The following is a 17,479-nucleotide window of genomic DNA, read 5'->3' as shown; positions in this document are numbered from 1 at the left end:
AGTATGCGTCTGGGGGGGGGGGGGGGCGGGGGGAAGTCTGACATCTTACTGCCTGATGAAGAAATACTTTCCATTTCAACAGTAACTAAGGACTATGCTGAATGAAAACAACTGAGATCAGATGTTTGAAAATTAGCATGTTCATATAAACTGTACTGTAGAGTTTTAGAGCAGTTTTCTGCTCTAAAGAGAGAAGTTATGGAGAGAGCAGCTCATTGGACTGTTAACATACATCCTCAGGATGTCTTAGAATACAAAGAAAACTCCACAGGACAAGAAAGAAAGCAAATGTTGTGACAACCTTCAAAAAGCTTTAGTGTGATGGCTGGGACATCTGTCAAGTCAGCAATAATGCCAGAAAAAAATAGTGTAATGACTTATATGGGATTTTACTAATAAATACACAGTACAACACATGCAATGTCAGTCAATACAGATTTATGACTAAGATACCTCGTCAAACTAGTTCTTGCAAATTACAAGTTTGACTAATAAAGACTGAAAAACATGCATGAGAATGAGATACTTCACAGACTTGATCAAGTTGCTTATCAGGCCATGATTTATGTCACAGTCAACAAAAATGTGATGAGAGAAGGCTCCTCAATCTATCAGGATACAGTATCATGAATGCTAATGGTCAGAGGCAAGACATATTCAGACAGGACAAATTGTTAACTGTGAAGGTAGTTAGCAGACAGAATAATTTGACGTCAGTTGTCTCAGAGACAGTGTGTGCAGGTCATCATACTACACAAATTTGTCTCTTGTGCCCTTAAAATCTACAGAGAGAAAATATCATTGTGTGGTACACACCAAAATGCTCCAGATTTGATGTGAAAAACAGCTAGAAGAATGTCCCACCTCAAGAAAGTCAACAAAAAACTTTGAGATAAAAAAGGCTGCCTCAAATATTATTTTCTCCTCTTGAAGCGGTTGAGGAACCCAGACACCCTCATTCAGAAGCACGTAAGCAAAGCTGCTTCAGATGCTGGCAAAAAGGAAGAGATAACCCACTTGTTGCCCCTATAATCAGCTGGGCTACCGTGAGGACACTGCCTTCAGGATCAAAGACTGAAGTCTGTTTTAAAAAGGTACTGAAAGAAAAATACATGAGGGGCTGCAAAGGTGCACATCAATGCATGCCTGTAATTAGAATGACTACAACATGAGGAGTGAAGGCCTTGCCCCTACTTTCTGATTTTATTTTATTTTTTCTTTGCAAAAGCTAAGTCATAGCATTGTAGATTGGAATCTGCCTGTCCTGGATTGTCCTAAATCCATTGGAAACCAAGGCAAATTGGATTGCATTGGTGTGCCCTTTATAAGTTAGTCTTTAGTGATGCACAATGAACTGTGAGGCTGTGGTAATGCCAGCCATCGGGAGAACTAAAAAGTAGAAGCAAAGTTTCCCTCTAACACCAGAAGTAAAGAGATGCAACTACCCATTCAGAAGGAGCTGCTGTGAGGTGGAGAAAGGCTTAGATTAGTAAACATGGGAGTGCTCAAAGAAGGCTGTTTTGTTCATATGTAAACCCAGAGTTCAAAGACTACTTCAGTATGAGTCTGAGTTGATCCAGTTATGGATAAAGAAACAAATTGCCAAGTTCAAACTTATGGGCAAATGGATTATTTACTATTGGGTAAATTCTGCTTAGAATTTAGAGGTCAAATCTCTCCCACAGTAACTGAAAACATGGCTGCTTTTACACTGCAGTAGCTGAGAAGTAGCGTATCCCCTCCAGTGACGGAGAACCTACCTCAAGCTACCTTGCTTCTACGGACAGAGAGATACGAGCATACACCGTTTTCTACCATGACAGGACACCTGATGGGGGATAAGCTGATACCCTGCAATAACTTATTCATATGTACATAGTCCAGTTATAAGCCTCTCCCCCAACTTCAGAGTGGCTTCTGATCCACAGGTTTTAATTTTAAAAAGTATACATTGTCCCATGCCTCTAACCTCTTATTCGCCTGTTGTACGCTCCAGTCACTACAACTTTCTGGAGGTAGCTTTGTTAGCTCTTAGTAGCCTGGACTTAATTGTCCACAGCACACACATTCTCCAGTTCCTTGTAGCATAACACATTGCTCTAGTTTGAGCCACAAATATCTATATGCAAGTCTCCTTACCTCGATTGTGCTGCAAGAGGACAATAGTGGGATTGACGATTGTGGTAGAGGGATAGGCAGAGGAAGACTTGATTGAAGTGAAGGAGGTTGAATAGTCAGTGCCAGTGCCAGGCTGGGGCACTTCATTTAGCACAGGACCTGTGTCCTGAAAAGGAGAGCAACACATCATTAGCAGCATGCAGAAGGCTCCTACACTGGGAAGATCTAGAAAAAAAAAAAATTAAGCTGAATGAGAAGCGTAGTCACAGCAAATTTTAGTAAAAAAAGGCATAAGCATGAGTGTTACCCTGCTCCCTGTACATACCCTGCTCGTTGTTAATGCATTTGCTAAGGCAGTACTATAATTATTTGGTGTTGGGTTTCACAACTCCAACCCCAAAAGGAGGCACTAAATTCATCCAGCAGACTCTCTGGAGCAAACACAGGGTGCCAGAAATGAGCAAATCTGATTGCAGGGGGAAGATGTGGACATCTTTCCCCTGATACGTACACACACAAACATTTGTTTTAAAAGTATTCCTTTCATAGCAGGAAGTCAGACATGCAAAACTCATGCAATTCTGGAGTGAAACATTATTACTGCAGCTGGTTTGGTAAGGAAGGTCTGGGGAATAAGGTTAGTACCATCACTCAGGAGACAGTGTGACACCTACGTGGTTAAAAGAATGAAATAAAAAAAGACCCAACAAAACTGATAGAGGATAAAAAGTAGGACTCTAGCAAGGAAGGTACTCGACATGGCTTTGCCACTGGAGCACAGATAGCAAGCTGATCTTGCCCTCCTAAAGCATCCAGCTCCATTGTTCGCTTATTTCAAACCCATCTCTGGTATCACCACAGCCCTGATTGTTCTGTAGAAATACAGGCTGTGTCAGCTGGGAGACTTTAAAAACTAGTTCACCTTTGAAAAATCTCAGTCCAAGGATACAGGGCTTTTGTTGATAGTAAGAGGAAAAGGTAAAGAAGGGACAATGACTAAAACTGTGTGCGCCAGTTTAGGCTGAGATTTTTCAAAGCTTCTTAAGGAATTTGGACACGCAATTACCGTTAATGGGGAACGAGCATCCGAATAAAGAGAGTATGGAACAGCATACCAGATTTCTGCACTCCTGCTACTCCACTGTCAGACTGAAATGCTGAAATCAGGCCACTGATTTGTAAAATGGAGCTGAGCATTCAGGGGGATTTTCATTGCTATTAAAAAAACGCTGAACATCCACAGAATATTGCTCCAGAAGAATCCCTTCTCCTGGCTTTTCTGGCCAAGTGCAACTCAGTGCCCTTCCTACACACCAGCATCAGGGGAAAGGACTTACAGGATCAGGCAGGGGGCTAAACAGGGGCCTGGCATCAGAGCTCAGAGATAAACCATAGTGAGAATTGTCCATCATCAGAACAAGCATCTAGAGTCTCTCCAACCCAGAGGGAAAACAGGGAATAACAATCCTGTTCTGCTGGATGGAGGTGATCTTGCTCCAAGCTGCACCTGATCAGGCCATAGACATTTCATGAGGACAGAAAAGAATCAATGGTCTTCAGAAATAGATTTCCCTAAGAGCCAGCCCCATTTTGCTGGCTGTGACAATATTCCAAACAATGCAATTTGGGAAAAGGATTGGGAGTCAGGAAGAAATATGAGAGAGCTGGGTTTGAGCTTCACTTTGATAACTAAAATATAAACAATGCCTGAAAGAGGAGGGATGTCAGATAGCTAACTCACCAAAGTGGATGAACAAAGACCATTTAAATCATTGTGGAAAACAGCCCTGTGACTACATGTCTGAAGTGAGCATGCCCAAAAACATTTCAAAACTCTCATCTCATGAAAATCAAGTACAACAAAATTTCCACTACTCCTCTGTGATTTGGATGCCTGCTGAATTTTTCTGGAGCCTGCAGATAGGCTCCATTAAAAAACCAACCAACCAACCCACCCAAATGTTCATTGCTCTCTGCAGTAAAAAAAACACCAATTTCAACAGAAGCAGAAAGGCCAATGCTGAGAACCTCTGAAAATGTCATCTTTGGTTGTTCCCCCCACGCCCCACGCCTGTTTGCTAGATCCCTATAGAGTCAGACAGCAGAGAAAGCATCATCATGAGAGGAGGGGGTTTCTGCTGAACTTTTTACTTGTGCTTACAAGCAACCACATTAAAGAAATTGGTGGTTGCAAGATTTCCAGTACAAGGAGGGTCAGGTACTTTTTGCCTCCTCTGCAACTTTAACTGAGAGCTACTTTCCTCCTTGTCCATGAGGACTTTTTAAAACAGGTTATGAGCTTAAAGAGAAACAAAACCTAATCCAAGAAGAACACCATAAATTCCATGTTAAAACTGCTGTGGACTGAATTCTTCAATATTTTCAAAGACAAGCAATTCCAAACTGAAGAGACACTCTCCCCCTAATCTATCCCATAGCACCTACATGCTCGGAAGTCTCTTCGCTCAGTAACTGATATTACTGCTTGTAGGTCATTGGATACTGGCAGCAACCCTACACTGATTCCAGCAGGGATTTGTGTACAGACCATACAGTCTTGTGGCTCCAAGTGGAAGAGAAAGCCAGTCCTAACCTTTAACTGGTCTGCTGTTGATGCTTTATATCTTATTCAAACACAATTAAGGACGCTATTAAAAGAGCCCGAAGAGATCAGTTAGTTGCAGCTAGTCTGTTTATACAGAATTCATTATTCTGAGCAAATCCTGTGAAGACTCTTAGGTTGCGCATCACCTAGCAGAATGGGCACAAAGGGAGACAGTCAAATGTTGTTGCGAGAAGTCGATATAAAGTTCAAAGCTGTACAAGGCAGGCAACACGCATGCACTAGCACAGGACGTAAATAAGGTTTCAGCTGTCATGCTGCTGGCAGGGAGTGAGTCATGACTCCTCTCTCAAGTTTAGTATTGCAAGGAGAAAGTCATTTTAATCTGGGAATACAAATTTAGGAAAAGGGCGAGGAGGGTACTTGGCAAGCTTACTGTACGTGAGATGACTCCAGTGATTTCAGGCTTCAAGCCCCTGTGCAAAGACCCCGTGACTGGAGGGACAAGTGAAGGTGGTGATGAGAAGAATGGCAGTTTCGGGTAAACAGAGGGTAATGTGCCAGATGCGGAGGATGCTTGGTTATGGTGGGAACCCCTCTGGAGATGTGGGGGAATGAAATCGTCTAGAGTAGGAAAAGTCAAGGGTGAGCCAGGAGAGACAGTCTCAGGGAATATGGCGCCTTGCCCGAAAGGAACCAGAGGCGGTGGTGGAGTGCTGGAGCTGCCTTCTTGCTGTCTGTCTGGATTAACCTGGAGGAGGGGGACTACTATAACCCCAGGCTGAGCTGTGGTGGTGGCAGTGGCATCCTGTAGGAAACAAGGTGTTGTTATGCAACGGGGGAGATTGGTACTTTAGTTTAACGCAGCCATATAGTGTCATGCAAGGATGCACCCAAAATGATATGAAGCCCCAACAGATTTTCATTCCTTAGGGAGACATACTTCTTCAGTCTTGCAGCCCTGGCCTCTTATGAACACGTACTGTTTTTCACAAGGATCTTCCTTCCCCTCACCACCCCTCTTCGCCAGTTCTGTGCAGTGAGGCTAAATCAAACCACAGAACAGCTCTGCATTCACCATCACTTGAGAAGCACTAACCATCACATTACGGAGTTTGCTTCTTTTACACCTCCCTAAAATAGCAAGATCCTCACCAACCCAACCCCCTACAAGCACCACACACGCACAAACACACAGATCTATGTTGGGGGGGCACACACGGGGTGTTAAGTATTATCGAGTAGAAGACCACAAGACTGAGGTGGCACAATGAGTGCTCAGAAATTAGGTAGGAGGGGAATAAAGCATTAAGGGAACATTGTAATGAATTAAAGAACCGTTCACACGGCTGAAAGAAAACAAGGTTATGGAGAAAACATGTACCATGCTGCGTCCCATTGCCTTGTATGTTGGCTGTCGCTGCTGAGTAAGGTAAGGCTCTTTTCTCATCCTGTCCTCTGTGGCAGCTGTGCTCTGGGGCTCTAGCACTCTGTCCCTCACAGCTTGCGGAGGTGACGACTGTGTCCAGGAGGGTTGGCCCGCACCATAACTAACTGCGTCTTTACTGAGGACAATGTAAAAGTACGGCCTGGGAGGAATAGGAGGAGGAGGAGGAGCAGGAAGAGACTTTCCAGTATCTGTTACAGAGGAAACAATGTTGGTGGCTGGTGCCTGAGTGAGCTCAGCGCCCAAACTGGTGCTGGCTGCTGGGTCATGTGTGGTGCCAGTGGAATTTTCAGATGCAGCTGAGCAAGTGCTGTTAGATAAACAAGCTACATATAGTTTCGTGACCTTTTTATCCGCCTTCGTCTCATGACTGGAATTCATTCCAGCCTTACTACTGGGATCTGCCCTGTCAGGGTTGCGTTGTATGGATGATGCATCCAACCAGGAGCGACTTTTCAAGAGTGGCTGCCCAGCATGCACCTCATCTTTGGGGCCTGAAGACGGAGGATGCCCTGCTGGCAAGCCTTGCTTCCCACTGGGGATGGCCCCATAGGGGGTAGGTGATGAGAAATAACACCGCGCACTGGCACTTGGTGATGCACGCTGCGTATAAGGCTTGGGTGCATTCAGGTACACGCAGTCCATGATGGGCACTGGCAACAGGTTGGTCACTTTAGTGTCAGTGCGAGGACGCCATGCAAAGCTCTGCTCTTTGGGAAGAGGAGGACGGGGAGGAGCAAGGGCCTGCCCAGGCAGAGTCAAGAAGGAAGAGAGGGAGAGAGGAAGCAGCACCAAATGAAAGGAAAAAGGAAGGAAAAAAATAAATAAATTTGAAGAATGAACTCAGTCATTAGACTTGGGTTAAGCAGGTTTTAATACAGCAAGAACAAAAAGCAAATACAGTATCTGGAAGGCCAGTGCAGAACTCATTCATATACATCATCTCACACATTCTCTCTTGCTTAGCACTGCTCACTGCAGCATGCAAACTTTACCCAGCTCTCAAGTCCCTGCCTATACATTTCTCTCTCCGGTCTAAATAAATCTCTGCTGTATTGTTTCAAGAGGCCTACACAGCAACACCCACCATGCCCCTGGGAAAGTCTGAGTCAAGATTTAACATCCTGGCTAACTAAACTCAGGCTCATGCCTGTGTAACTAAATACTTCCCAGCACTGGGGACATTTGAATTGCAAAGCCAAATTCAGAGCTCTAGGCCATCTCTGCCACATGTTAAGTGCACTGCCGAAAAATGAACGTTGCGAAGTTTCACCAGTGCTAATGTAAACAGACATCATGTGAATACTACAGCCTGCTACAGCTGGCTAAGTAAAAAGTCAGCATTTCTTCCTTCTAAAAGCTAGCTCTTGAACTCTCTTCAGGATTTTTCAGTCCTGAAAATTAAAGTTTCTTGAGGAACTGAGTTCATAAGAATTTGCTTCCAGAATCAAGCTCACCAACAGAGAAATCCCGCTTCTAGTAAATAATTAAAAAAACTCACTTTACTGTTTCTGGTACTTTGCAACATACAGGTTGCTAACTCCACAACTGCCTTCTGATAGCAACTCTAACTACAGTGAATTTTTTCAGAAAGCCAAACTGGTTTGAAGTGAATAACTTAGCAATAGAGAGGTTTTGTTTTATTTATTGCTTTGTTGCCAGTAGCTGAAAACTATGAACTACTGAAAGCAAGAGAACTAAAACACCCACCTAATGAACAGTAGCTCCCTGCATTCTTGCAAATTAACCCTTAGGAGACTATGAAAGTAGGTTTTACACACACCCTATTGTCATATATTTATGGGCAAAGGCTGGCTAAACCACTGTTAAAATGGTCAAAACCAGAGAATGAAGATGCCTTAACAGCATGCAACATTCAAACCTGAAAAAAATAACTCCTTTAAAATTTATCCACATATGACAGGTTGTGGCCCGCACCTATTTTTGTTACATAGATATAGGTCTAGAATAGCTTCATAAAATTACAGCTGTTGTCCCAAAATCTACTGTCCTCATGCTGCCACTCTTTCTCCCCCTTTCCTGATGCGTAAGGGAGTGGAGAAGCGGGTCAGTAAGTGCTTCTTCTGAAGGGCTTCTGCTTCTGGAACAGGCTTAATCCTTTTGATTCCTGAAGGACAGCAGTTTCAGCCTGGAGACTTCAGTGTGCCACAATATTTCCCTAGGTTAGGTGAAGCCTCACTTTACCGCTGTAATACGACATAGTATTATCAGGAAATACTGATTCACTACTTGCAATTGCTGTTTTCCATTTTCTTCCATTTCAGCTTAGTTTGGGCAACAGTCCTTGAGACTTCTTTAAGAAGTACTATGCACATCAGTGCTTTCTCTGTTTGTCAACAAGATCAACAAGGGACTACAGGATAGCTGTAAGTATCAGGCAGTAAACGGGTCTCTCCTTTAGGATGCTGCTCCTTCCCATGCCTTCACCTGAGTTCTGCCTTCTTCCATTTTCATTTACAATTTCAGGAATGGTGTCTGTTCTGTGGCATTGCTATAGGTCCCTGATGATGGGAGTAGCCACCCTGCTAGGGGACAAGGCTTTAGAGGGACTCTGTTTCACACAAAAAAGTGATTTCTAACTAAGGGTTTCCTTATCAGCTTTCAGACTGCTTCTGTGCAGACCAACCAGCCAAAAGAAAAAGGATGAAGTTACACTTCTCTTAACAGACTGACTTCAACAATTTATCTTCAGGTACAAATAACCTTTCCCTTGTTGCCTTGTATCAGTTAGTGTTAAAACTGAAAGGCATTTCCCCAACATCGTGTTTTTAATGAATGGTGTAACTCTGCTTTCAGCCTGCAGCAACCTCTAGGAAATAGACCAACATAAAAGACAAAACACTAAGAGATTACTACTTCACCTTTTTTCTTGCAAACAAATAGCGTTGTCCTCCTCCTTCATCCACCAAGCAAACACTGTGGCATGCCTGTACACACAAGCTCCACAGCAGTCTGCCGACATCAATGTTGCCCCCATTTTAAAGGTAGGAAAAGCTGAGGCACAGCAACTTACCCAAGTCTGCAGCAAAGTTTGGAGTTCAACCCAGGACTCCTGACCATGAATCCAGTGCTTGAACCCAGAAGATCATTCTCAGGGTCACAGAAGAAAGGCTTACCTGTGCCTTGCTGTCTGAAGAAAGGTTCGGACGCACACTCCTATAACCCTTGGCAGCCAGAGAAGATGGTTGGGCATCCCCATTGGCATCAGTGTTAGATGATGACCTCCAATCATCTACAAGCGGAAGGAAAAATCAGATCACAGAGGATACCCTCCAGCTACAGGACAAATGAAAAGAAGGGGACTCTTTTCTTCTTTTTTACTTTTTTTTTTTTCCAGGCAACAAGAAATACTTCCAAGAAAGCAACAGCAACAACATAAGCAGCCAATGTTTGTACCTGTTTCTGGGTTTTCTGGCTCCAGACCTAAGAGTTTCGCAGAAAGGAGGGACAGAAGAGGTGAGGGTGGAGGATAGGCATAGAGGAAAAGAAAGGGGGAAAAAAATAAACCATTACATTTACAGAAAACATGTACCAGTTGAAGTTAAGGGTTGAGCTACTTCATTTCACACATAAAATGCTTTCTGACAGGGCTGCCTAATTACCATAGAGACCAGCCCTAAACATGACGCCCTCCTTGTTTCTGACCTTTGTAAACACAAGGCAATTCATTCAGAGCAATGAAGAAACAATTGTTCATTGACATTCTTATTTCAGAGGCAGAAAGGCAGCCCAGCTAGCTACTTTCTAAAGCTGCAGCTTGATGTCCAGACATCACAAATTACTGGAAATGTAGGACCCTGTATTCAGCCATGATACAGGCTATGAAGACGTATCTATCCTTATCAACATTGCTGTGTATGATTAACTGAGATAAAGGACTGACAACAAATAGGTCAGGTTTTGCAGACTAAGTGCATGTGCATGAAGGGAGTTATAAAATATGTCACTTTACAACCCAGCCCGTGCAGCTAGATGCATTTGGTCTCATCACCTATTTACTCCCCTCCCACTGAGCGCCTCCTCACTCCTCTACCCATTTTGCTGTTTAAGTTACATGCGAAAACCTCTTCCAGCTCCAAAGTACATTTCATAAAGCGACTGAGAGGGTAAGAAAAGGAAGTATTAATGAGCTGATTTCCATAGTAATGGGCTCATTGCCATTCAGGCTGCTGGAAATTTATGAAGCCATCAACAGAAAGGAGAGAGGCAATGGTGGGGGGTAGAAGTGAAGAAACAGAGAATGGCAAGCATGAAGAGAGGTTAGGTCATGGGTAGAGCAGAATGGCAGGAGAAGACAGAGCAGAAAGCAGCACACTGGGGCTGGAATTTACGGAACTGCCCTTCCTCCAACAATACAGTCAGAAAGGATGTGTGCTTTGCTTTCAAGAGCAAGTTTGACCCCCTCCCCCCTTAAGAGCATCTTGCCTTTGGGAGTTCATCCCCTCTGCCAGACCCACAACACTGCCTAGGTTTGTTATGCTTTGCCTGTCTCCTACAATTAAGTAATTACACGTCTGCTACTGAAAGACGGCAGAGCTCTGTGGTGACGCTGTCTCTGTGGGGACGCTACCTCTGCTCCCTTGACAACCCAAGTTAATGCTATGGTGGCAGTAGCACCACTCGGCCTCTTTTTGTTCCACCTCGTGCCTGGGATAAAAGGAAAAGATTTCAGAGGTTTTGGTGCTCCTGACAGAAAAAGGAGCTCTAAAGAAACTTTAGCCAATGAGTTAGTTTGGTCATGGTCATGAAACCTGCACTAGGAGAGAACAGGAGTCGGTCTCCCTCCACTGATCAGGTTCTTGCAAGAGGTTTCTGACTATGCTACTGGATTTTGGGCTTTCAATCAGAACTAAAAAAAGTCACCCCAAGACCCTGGACTGACCTCACTTGAGTTTATTGTGTGTAACATATTCCAGTTAACCTTCCACCCACTTACTTTCAGGTTGCCTAATATCCTGAGGACATGGCGAAGTGATATTCTGATTCTCTTCATAGGCTGGAGATGCCCGAAGGGTCACAGCTCCTTTTCCACTGCAGACTTTAGTGGGATCCATTTCTACAGGAAATGCATGTGCACAGAGAAGACACATTGAAACAGATGATACAAAGCTATTAGGAGCCATCAGAGCTCTATGGAGTAATTTCAGCATGGCTGCCTCCGGGTGAGTCAATCTAGTAATGTTTATGCATATGAAGATTAGCTCTGGATTTAAAGCATTGAGAAATCAAAGCAGTTTCATATTCATGTAACTGATGAATGTAGAAGTAAGTTCTGCGTCAGTGTAACAGAGATAAGAAAGGAGGGAAAAGGGATGAGCGTGTGAACCAAATTTCACAGGTCCATTTGCCTTATTTGGTCTGCCTTGTGTGGAGATACTGCACTAGCAATACGTACTTATGCACCATTACTGACCCTGCAGCTGCCATCAGACTTCACTCTGACCTTACTAAACAGAGGCGCTAGTCCTACCATGACACCGCACAGGGAGCCTGAAGAGGTCCTGAGTATGCACTGTGTTACACAAAGGACAACATGATGATTTTTATTTTTATGGGGTGAGGATCACAGCATCTTTGCATGGGGAGGGATGCAGCTCCTCTCTAGGAACTGTTTTTAAAATGAAAGTTATGCCTTCGGACTGGACAGAGGGGGCAAAGGCTGATGCTTATTGCCCAGACAACAGCCCATGCTTGTGCAGATCAATATTCCCTGGCTGATTTCAGTAAGATAATGCCCCATTATATCCACACCAGTACAGTGCCTATAGACCATGACAATGCCTCGACTAAGGTTGCAAAACACACAAACCATGGCTAAGGTGGCCACAATATAGGGAAACATCAATGGATGTTTCCTATTGTCCATCAGTGCCAGATGGACAATACCAGTAAGGGGAAAGACTCAACACATGTCAGACACCTGGCTCACACCAAAGCCCTTTACACCAGAATCACTGCAGTTCAAGCTTTCACGTGGGCTTCCAATGCTCTAGCGATTTGACAAAAAGCATAGCTTCAGATCCACACTTAGGATTGCAGGAAGGATGGAATAAGTAAGGAATCAGAAGATACTTTCCTACAGTTTAGCCTTTAGTTAATTTAGGCAGCATTGAGGCAGCCTCTGTGAGGGGAAAGACTATCCACACACACATATCAAATGCTGCTTAATCCTTAAATGTACCACATTTGCACTCACACCACACAACTGATTGTGCCTTAGGGTCACCCATATGCCTGGTGAAATAGAAGTTGACTTCTCGGACCAATTTTTGCGTGACTGTAGGGTCAGGATTTCTTTTGTCCAGGAGTCCAGTTCTGGCTATCGTTCCCATCCACACAGCGCAACACAGCCCAGGACTCCGCAGACCCACTTTCAAATGAGAGCACAAAGGTTTAAGCTCTGGGACTCCAGTTTCAACAGTGCCGTAACTCTGAGGCATGGACACCCTGTTGGGAGTCACCAGGCCTGATGTAGACATACAGAGAGTGCAGGGTAGCTGTTATACACTCCTACACCTAGATTCCCTTCACAGGCGCTGGAGAGAAATGGAAACAGAGCTCACCATGCCATAAATGCCTCCATCATATTGGAGAAGAATCACATTTGGCAATCAAAGGACTTTTTTTATTTTAATACAACATATTAAACCTGTATACCGAATCAAAACAATAAGAAGCAAAAAAAAAGTTCTGAACTCCAAAAAATTAAAATGTTTTGAAAAGGTTTGAAAATAAAATATTATCAGATGATTTAAGTTTGGGAGAGGAAGACAAATACCTACAACGTTGAATTCCCTCACAATTTAGGTGAAATGATGGAAAGCAAAAATCTGAATCTCTCGGTATAGAAATCCAGGAGATGGTAACAAACATGACATTAGCACTGTACTAGTCCAACAGAGCACATATGTGACAGATTAGGAGAGACAAGCAGTATCAGTTAGACTAGTCTGACTGTCCAAATCCAAAGTACAAAAACAATCTTGTACTTCTAGTGAGAAAGCATGTGCTTGGGAAGGATGTGAGACAGACCAACATCCTTATTTATCCACATAAAGATTCTGTGAAGTCAGTATATGTACAGAGAAACAAAACCATCCCATCAATGTTGAACTACACTTGAACCTGTTAAATACCATCTCTGACATCCATTTACTTTCATAAAGACACACAGGAAACATTCTTTGGTTCATCAGGAGTTTGGTTCAAAAGGAGGCTGAAATAACAATATTATTCACAACAAAGCATTAGTAGAAGAGCTTACAATGATCCCAGATTCAAGTAGACACAATTATGTCTGCAGAGGAGCAGCATAATTGAGAACAGTGCGTTGTGCCATCAAGAGCTAACTTTATTACCTACTGATGAATTCTACAGCTCTGGAAACAGTGAGAAAAGGCTGAAGCTGAAAACTAGCCAAAGCACGTGGGTGAAGCAGAGGCAGAGAGAGAATGATGGCCGACTAATGCATGGCGGTGGGAGGAAGGAAGAAGATACCTGTAGGCAGCACTAGGTGAGGAGAACTTTTCATTTTCTTCACAGGGATTATTTTAACAGCAGAAATAGAGCGTGTACATAAAGGGACGCCAACAGCTGCAAACACAAAAGTGTAAATGGCACATCCAAAAGGGAAGAACAGAGTTTGGGATGCATGCCACAAAATTTTCTAATGTACTTGGAGACACAATAGCAGGAAATTTCAAATACAAAAGCAGTCCAGAGAGCAATGATGCAACCGTTAAAAATATCCCTTCGTTTGCCCTAATTGAGGACGTGTCTGTTTTATGCAGCATACAGAACTGCTTACTGAATTGACTAACTGCTGACTGCCACTATGCTGCAGGCAAAAAGAATCTGGAAGCATTAGTTTTTAGAAGCCATAACAAAATTTAGTGTAATCTTTTAGCTGAGATACACGACATGCAAAAATTAGAATGTGAAGTCAACATTAATATGGCTCAGTCAAAACAAAATAAAGTGAAAAAAGGATTGAAAGGTTGAGAGAGGAACATTAAACTGGCCACATTACATGAATTCCAGATTTTATGGCACATATTTTACAAATTCATCAGCAGAAGGAAGTGAAACGTGAAATAATCTTGAAAACAGTCCCATGCCAAAGCGTAGCATCAAAATATCCATTTCAGAAAAAATCCATCCATTTAAACAATAAATTGAAGAGATTTTTACTGGACTCCATCAGTTAGCACACTAATTATATACTAGATGCAGTGACACAGAGGAAAACCATACATAGCACTGTACAACATTCTAGCAATTGTTATAAACTGTGCAAACCAGCTAGTACTTCCTCTCTCCGACTCTGTATTGCAGCTAACGTGGAGCTTTTTTGCGGGGTGGAGTGGGGGTGGTAAAAAAAAAGGCAAAATTACTCAGAGGTGAAACTCAACAGGATCTGCCAAGATAAACATCTTGTAAATCATGGCCCCACCAGAATAACTTGAGTTGTGCTCATGATTTCTGCAGAGCCAAGACCTTCTCCTTTAAAACATATTAGTTTTCTACACATAGTAACTGGAAAATGCTAGATGCCTCCTCACATTCCATGCCATCTCCCTCCGTCCTGCAAAATCAGGACCAAGAGGAACTACATTTCTAAAATTTTACACACCAGTACTAAGCACTGGGCCAGCTTGAGGGAAGCATTGACATCAAGGTGGTGTGTACACCCCCTCTTGTGGCAGATTTTTCTGGTCCCTGGCAAAACCGAAAAGGCACAGACTTCACCAACCTGGTAAAGGGCTCTCAAGCTAAAGGATGGGGGAAGAGCTTGATACAATTTTTTCAAACTTCATAAAATCATTAGTTTTTAATTTGATGGGATTGTTTTAAATTCTTTTTTTTTATAAAACAGGAACCCAAATCAAACCCTTTTCTCCATGCTTCTCCCTGAGCACTGGAGACCCTGCGAATACAATAGATCCTAAATCCAAACAGCCTGTGGTTTAGGAAACAACCCTAATTCTGTTCTGCTCTGTAACTGACTGAATTCATCCATCCACAATGCAGTCAAAACACTAATCACTATAAAAAGGCATCAAAGGAAAAGAAAGGAAATGAAACCAGCAGAAAACCAACCCATACAACCACATATTTTCACCCTGCCAAAACACACACCATCACTATACAATACTGAATGCTATAAAGCACACTGCAAATCTGCTGATGTTAACATGAAGACTGGTTTGTTTAGGTAAGTTTGGGTTTTAAATCATTATTGCTAATGATAAATTGTTTTTGTTATTTAAATGGTTAGCTCCTGCCCTTTAATCCTGGGCTCAAACCTTCACCTCCCACTGTAGTTCGCAGGATTCACACATTAGGCACTCACAAACCCATGCTGTCTAAACATACTAAGATATTGATTCACAGGTGCTCACAACGACCACAAGCAGTGCACAGCTCTTCTCAAAACAGCACTAAAAATACACAAAGATGCAAATCCCGCCTGACACCTTTAAGGGACAAAGAACACTTGTTCAGCTAAGAAATGCTGCTACGCCTGGCATGGTGCAGCACAAGGCTTTCCTTGTATCAGTCGTCAAGCAAACTAAATTTGGAAACCCGGGCTGTAGTGAACGTCCACGGAAATCAACCACATCACGCAGCTGACATGCAGGAGGAGCTACAGAAATGCCTCTGAAGGTCTTAACCCACCTTTTTCCTGTCCATTGCTGCTCAGCCCATTGACAACAGTTTTTGCAACATCAATTTCTTCACGTTCTGTAAGACAAATGAAGCAGCACATTACTTCTGGGTTAAAACCTCTGCAACTGAATTAACCTCTGACTATGAGGGGATGCCATGGGTCAGCACTATTTGATTCAGGAACTAGGAAGTATTACTAGTATCTCAGGAGATGTTGCCTGGAGACACAAGTCTCCCTTGGATGACATCCCTGTTTCTCCCTTCCCTTTGCCTACCTCGATCGCAGCCTCTTTTAAACAGGGACTTTCTCTGTATGTGAATATGGCATCCAGCTCAGTGATGAGATTTTCAAGAGAGATTTTTCAGGCCTGCAACATCCTCAGCTGACATGAATAAAACTCTCATGTGAATTCAGAGAAACACAGAAAATAAGTGCTAGAAAGGACCTCCAAGGGTCATCTAAAGCCATATTCCTGACCCATGGCAGAAATAAATCGACCTCTGTCACTGATGACAAATGTTTGCCTAACGAGTTCTTACAAAGTTGCGGCATCCCCCTGTAGCAACCTGTTTCAGTGCTTCACAACCTGGAAGCTTATCAATGCTTAAACCAAACTCCCAGCTCATGTTTTTCAGACCCCGACTAGTTGCTTAGCTTTCCTGTGGACTCTCTCAAAATGGTTCACGTTTTTCTCAAAATGTGGTGCTGAAAACTGGACACAATACTCGAGCTGAGACTTGATAAGGTGCTAAAATCAAGTGGGAATATTATTCCACAGGTCCTACACGTGGCATTTCAGTATGGCATCTGCTTTGTCTTTCAGTCTGGTTTAGCCTGTTATCCAGACAAGCCCAGAAGTTTTCCTCTCCCCAACCAGCCCCCATTTCCTGGTCCTTCACTGTTCTTTGAACAGCTGATCTTTCCTATCCAGATGCCAAACTTTGCATTCACCCCTACTAAATTCTTTCAGATCATTTTTTCAGGTAAGCAATAATTTTGAAATTTTGTATTCCAAAGTGAAAGAAGCTAACGCAACCTACTCCAGTTCAAGATGTTTCTAGGCATTTTTTGAGCATTATGGGCAAAATTTGGCCAGGACAATGCTTACTATGTAAACACAAAGCCAGGACAGTGTTTACTATGAAGCCATTTGGCTGCTGCCTTAATAGTCAGACTCCCTGAGTTTTCCAAGGGCTTTGACTCTTTTCTGGGAGGCAGAAGGAGAGTTTAAAAAAAAAAAAAAGAGTAATTGCATCAGAAACAGACAGGAATATTTCTAGTAATAAAAAGGAACACCAATGAGGGCAAGTAGAAAACAACACAGACTTACCAGAGCTCATTATGGTGGAAGGACTTGCCTTTTTCACTTCTGGATTTTGTTTATCTCTGTTTAAAGTGAAAGGCAGAATGGTTACATTATGCTTCATGTCTGCCCAGACAGCACTGGACATGATGCTGAACATTCATCACAAAAGTCAAGGCAATAGCCATGGTTTCTTCAAAAAATTTGGTTTCAAAACCCAAATGGATTTATGTCAGTCACCAGTTAAATTTTTTTGCTGATAACTGTCAGAAATTAAAGAGTATTTCCACCTGATATAGGTATTACTTTCAGACTTTAAGACTAATCCTCAACATTAAATCATAAGATACTCATTAA

General features: G+C 42.9%; 1 protein-coding gene across 1 annotated transcript; it reads right to left on the bottom strand.

The window, feature by feature from the left end:
- Positions 1-2,139: 2,139 nt before the first annotated feature.
- Positions 2,140-17,270, bottom strand: LOC104620801 (sorbin and SH3 domain-containing protein 1-like; the record flags this gene model as incomplete). The annotated part of the gene is made up of 6 exons (XM_010287112.1): positions 17,150-17,270; positions 15,828-15,893; positions 11,086-11,205; positions 9,266-9,381; positions 5,118-5,489; positions 2,140-2,284 (listed from the first exon to the last, which is right to left on the bottom strand). Coding segments are annotated over exons 1-6 (940 nt in total), but the record flags the coding sequence as incomplete, so codon positions are not given.
- Between the last annotated feature and the right edge of the window lie 209 nt (positions 17,271-17,479).

Source organism: Phaethon lepturus, unplaced genomic scaffold (assembly GCF_000687285.1).
Source record: "Phaethon lepturus isolate BGI_N335 unplaced genomic scaffold, ASM68728v1 scaffold50675, whole genome shotgun sequence".
In the NCBI taxonomy this organism is placed as follows: Eukaryota; Metazoa; Chordata; class Aves; order Phaethontiformes; family Phaethontidae; genus Phaethon; species Phaethon lepturus.
The sequence above is the reverse complement of the archived record's forward strand: the minus strand, read 5'-3'. Positions and strand labels throughout refer to the sequence as shown.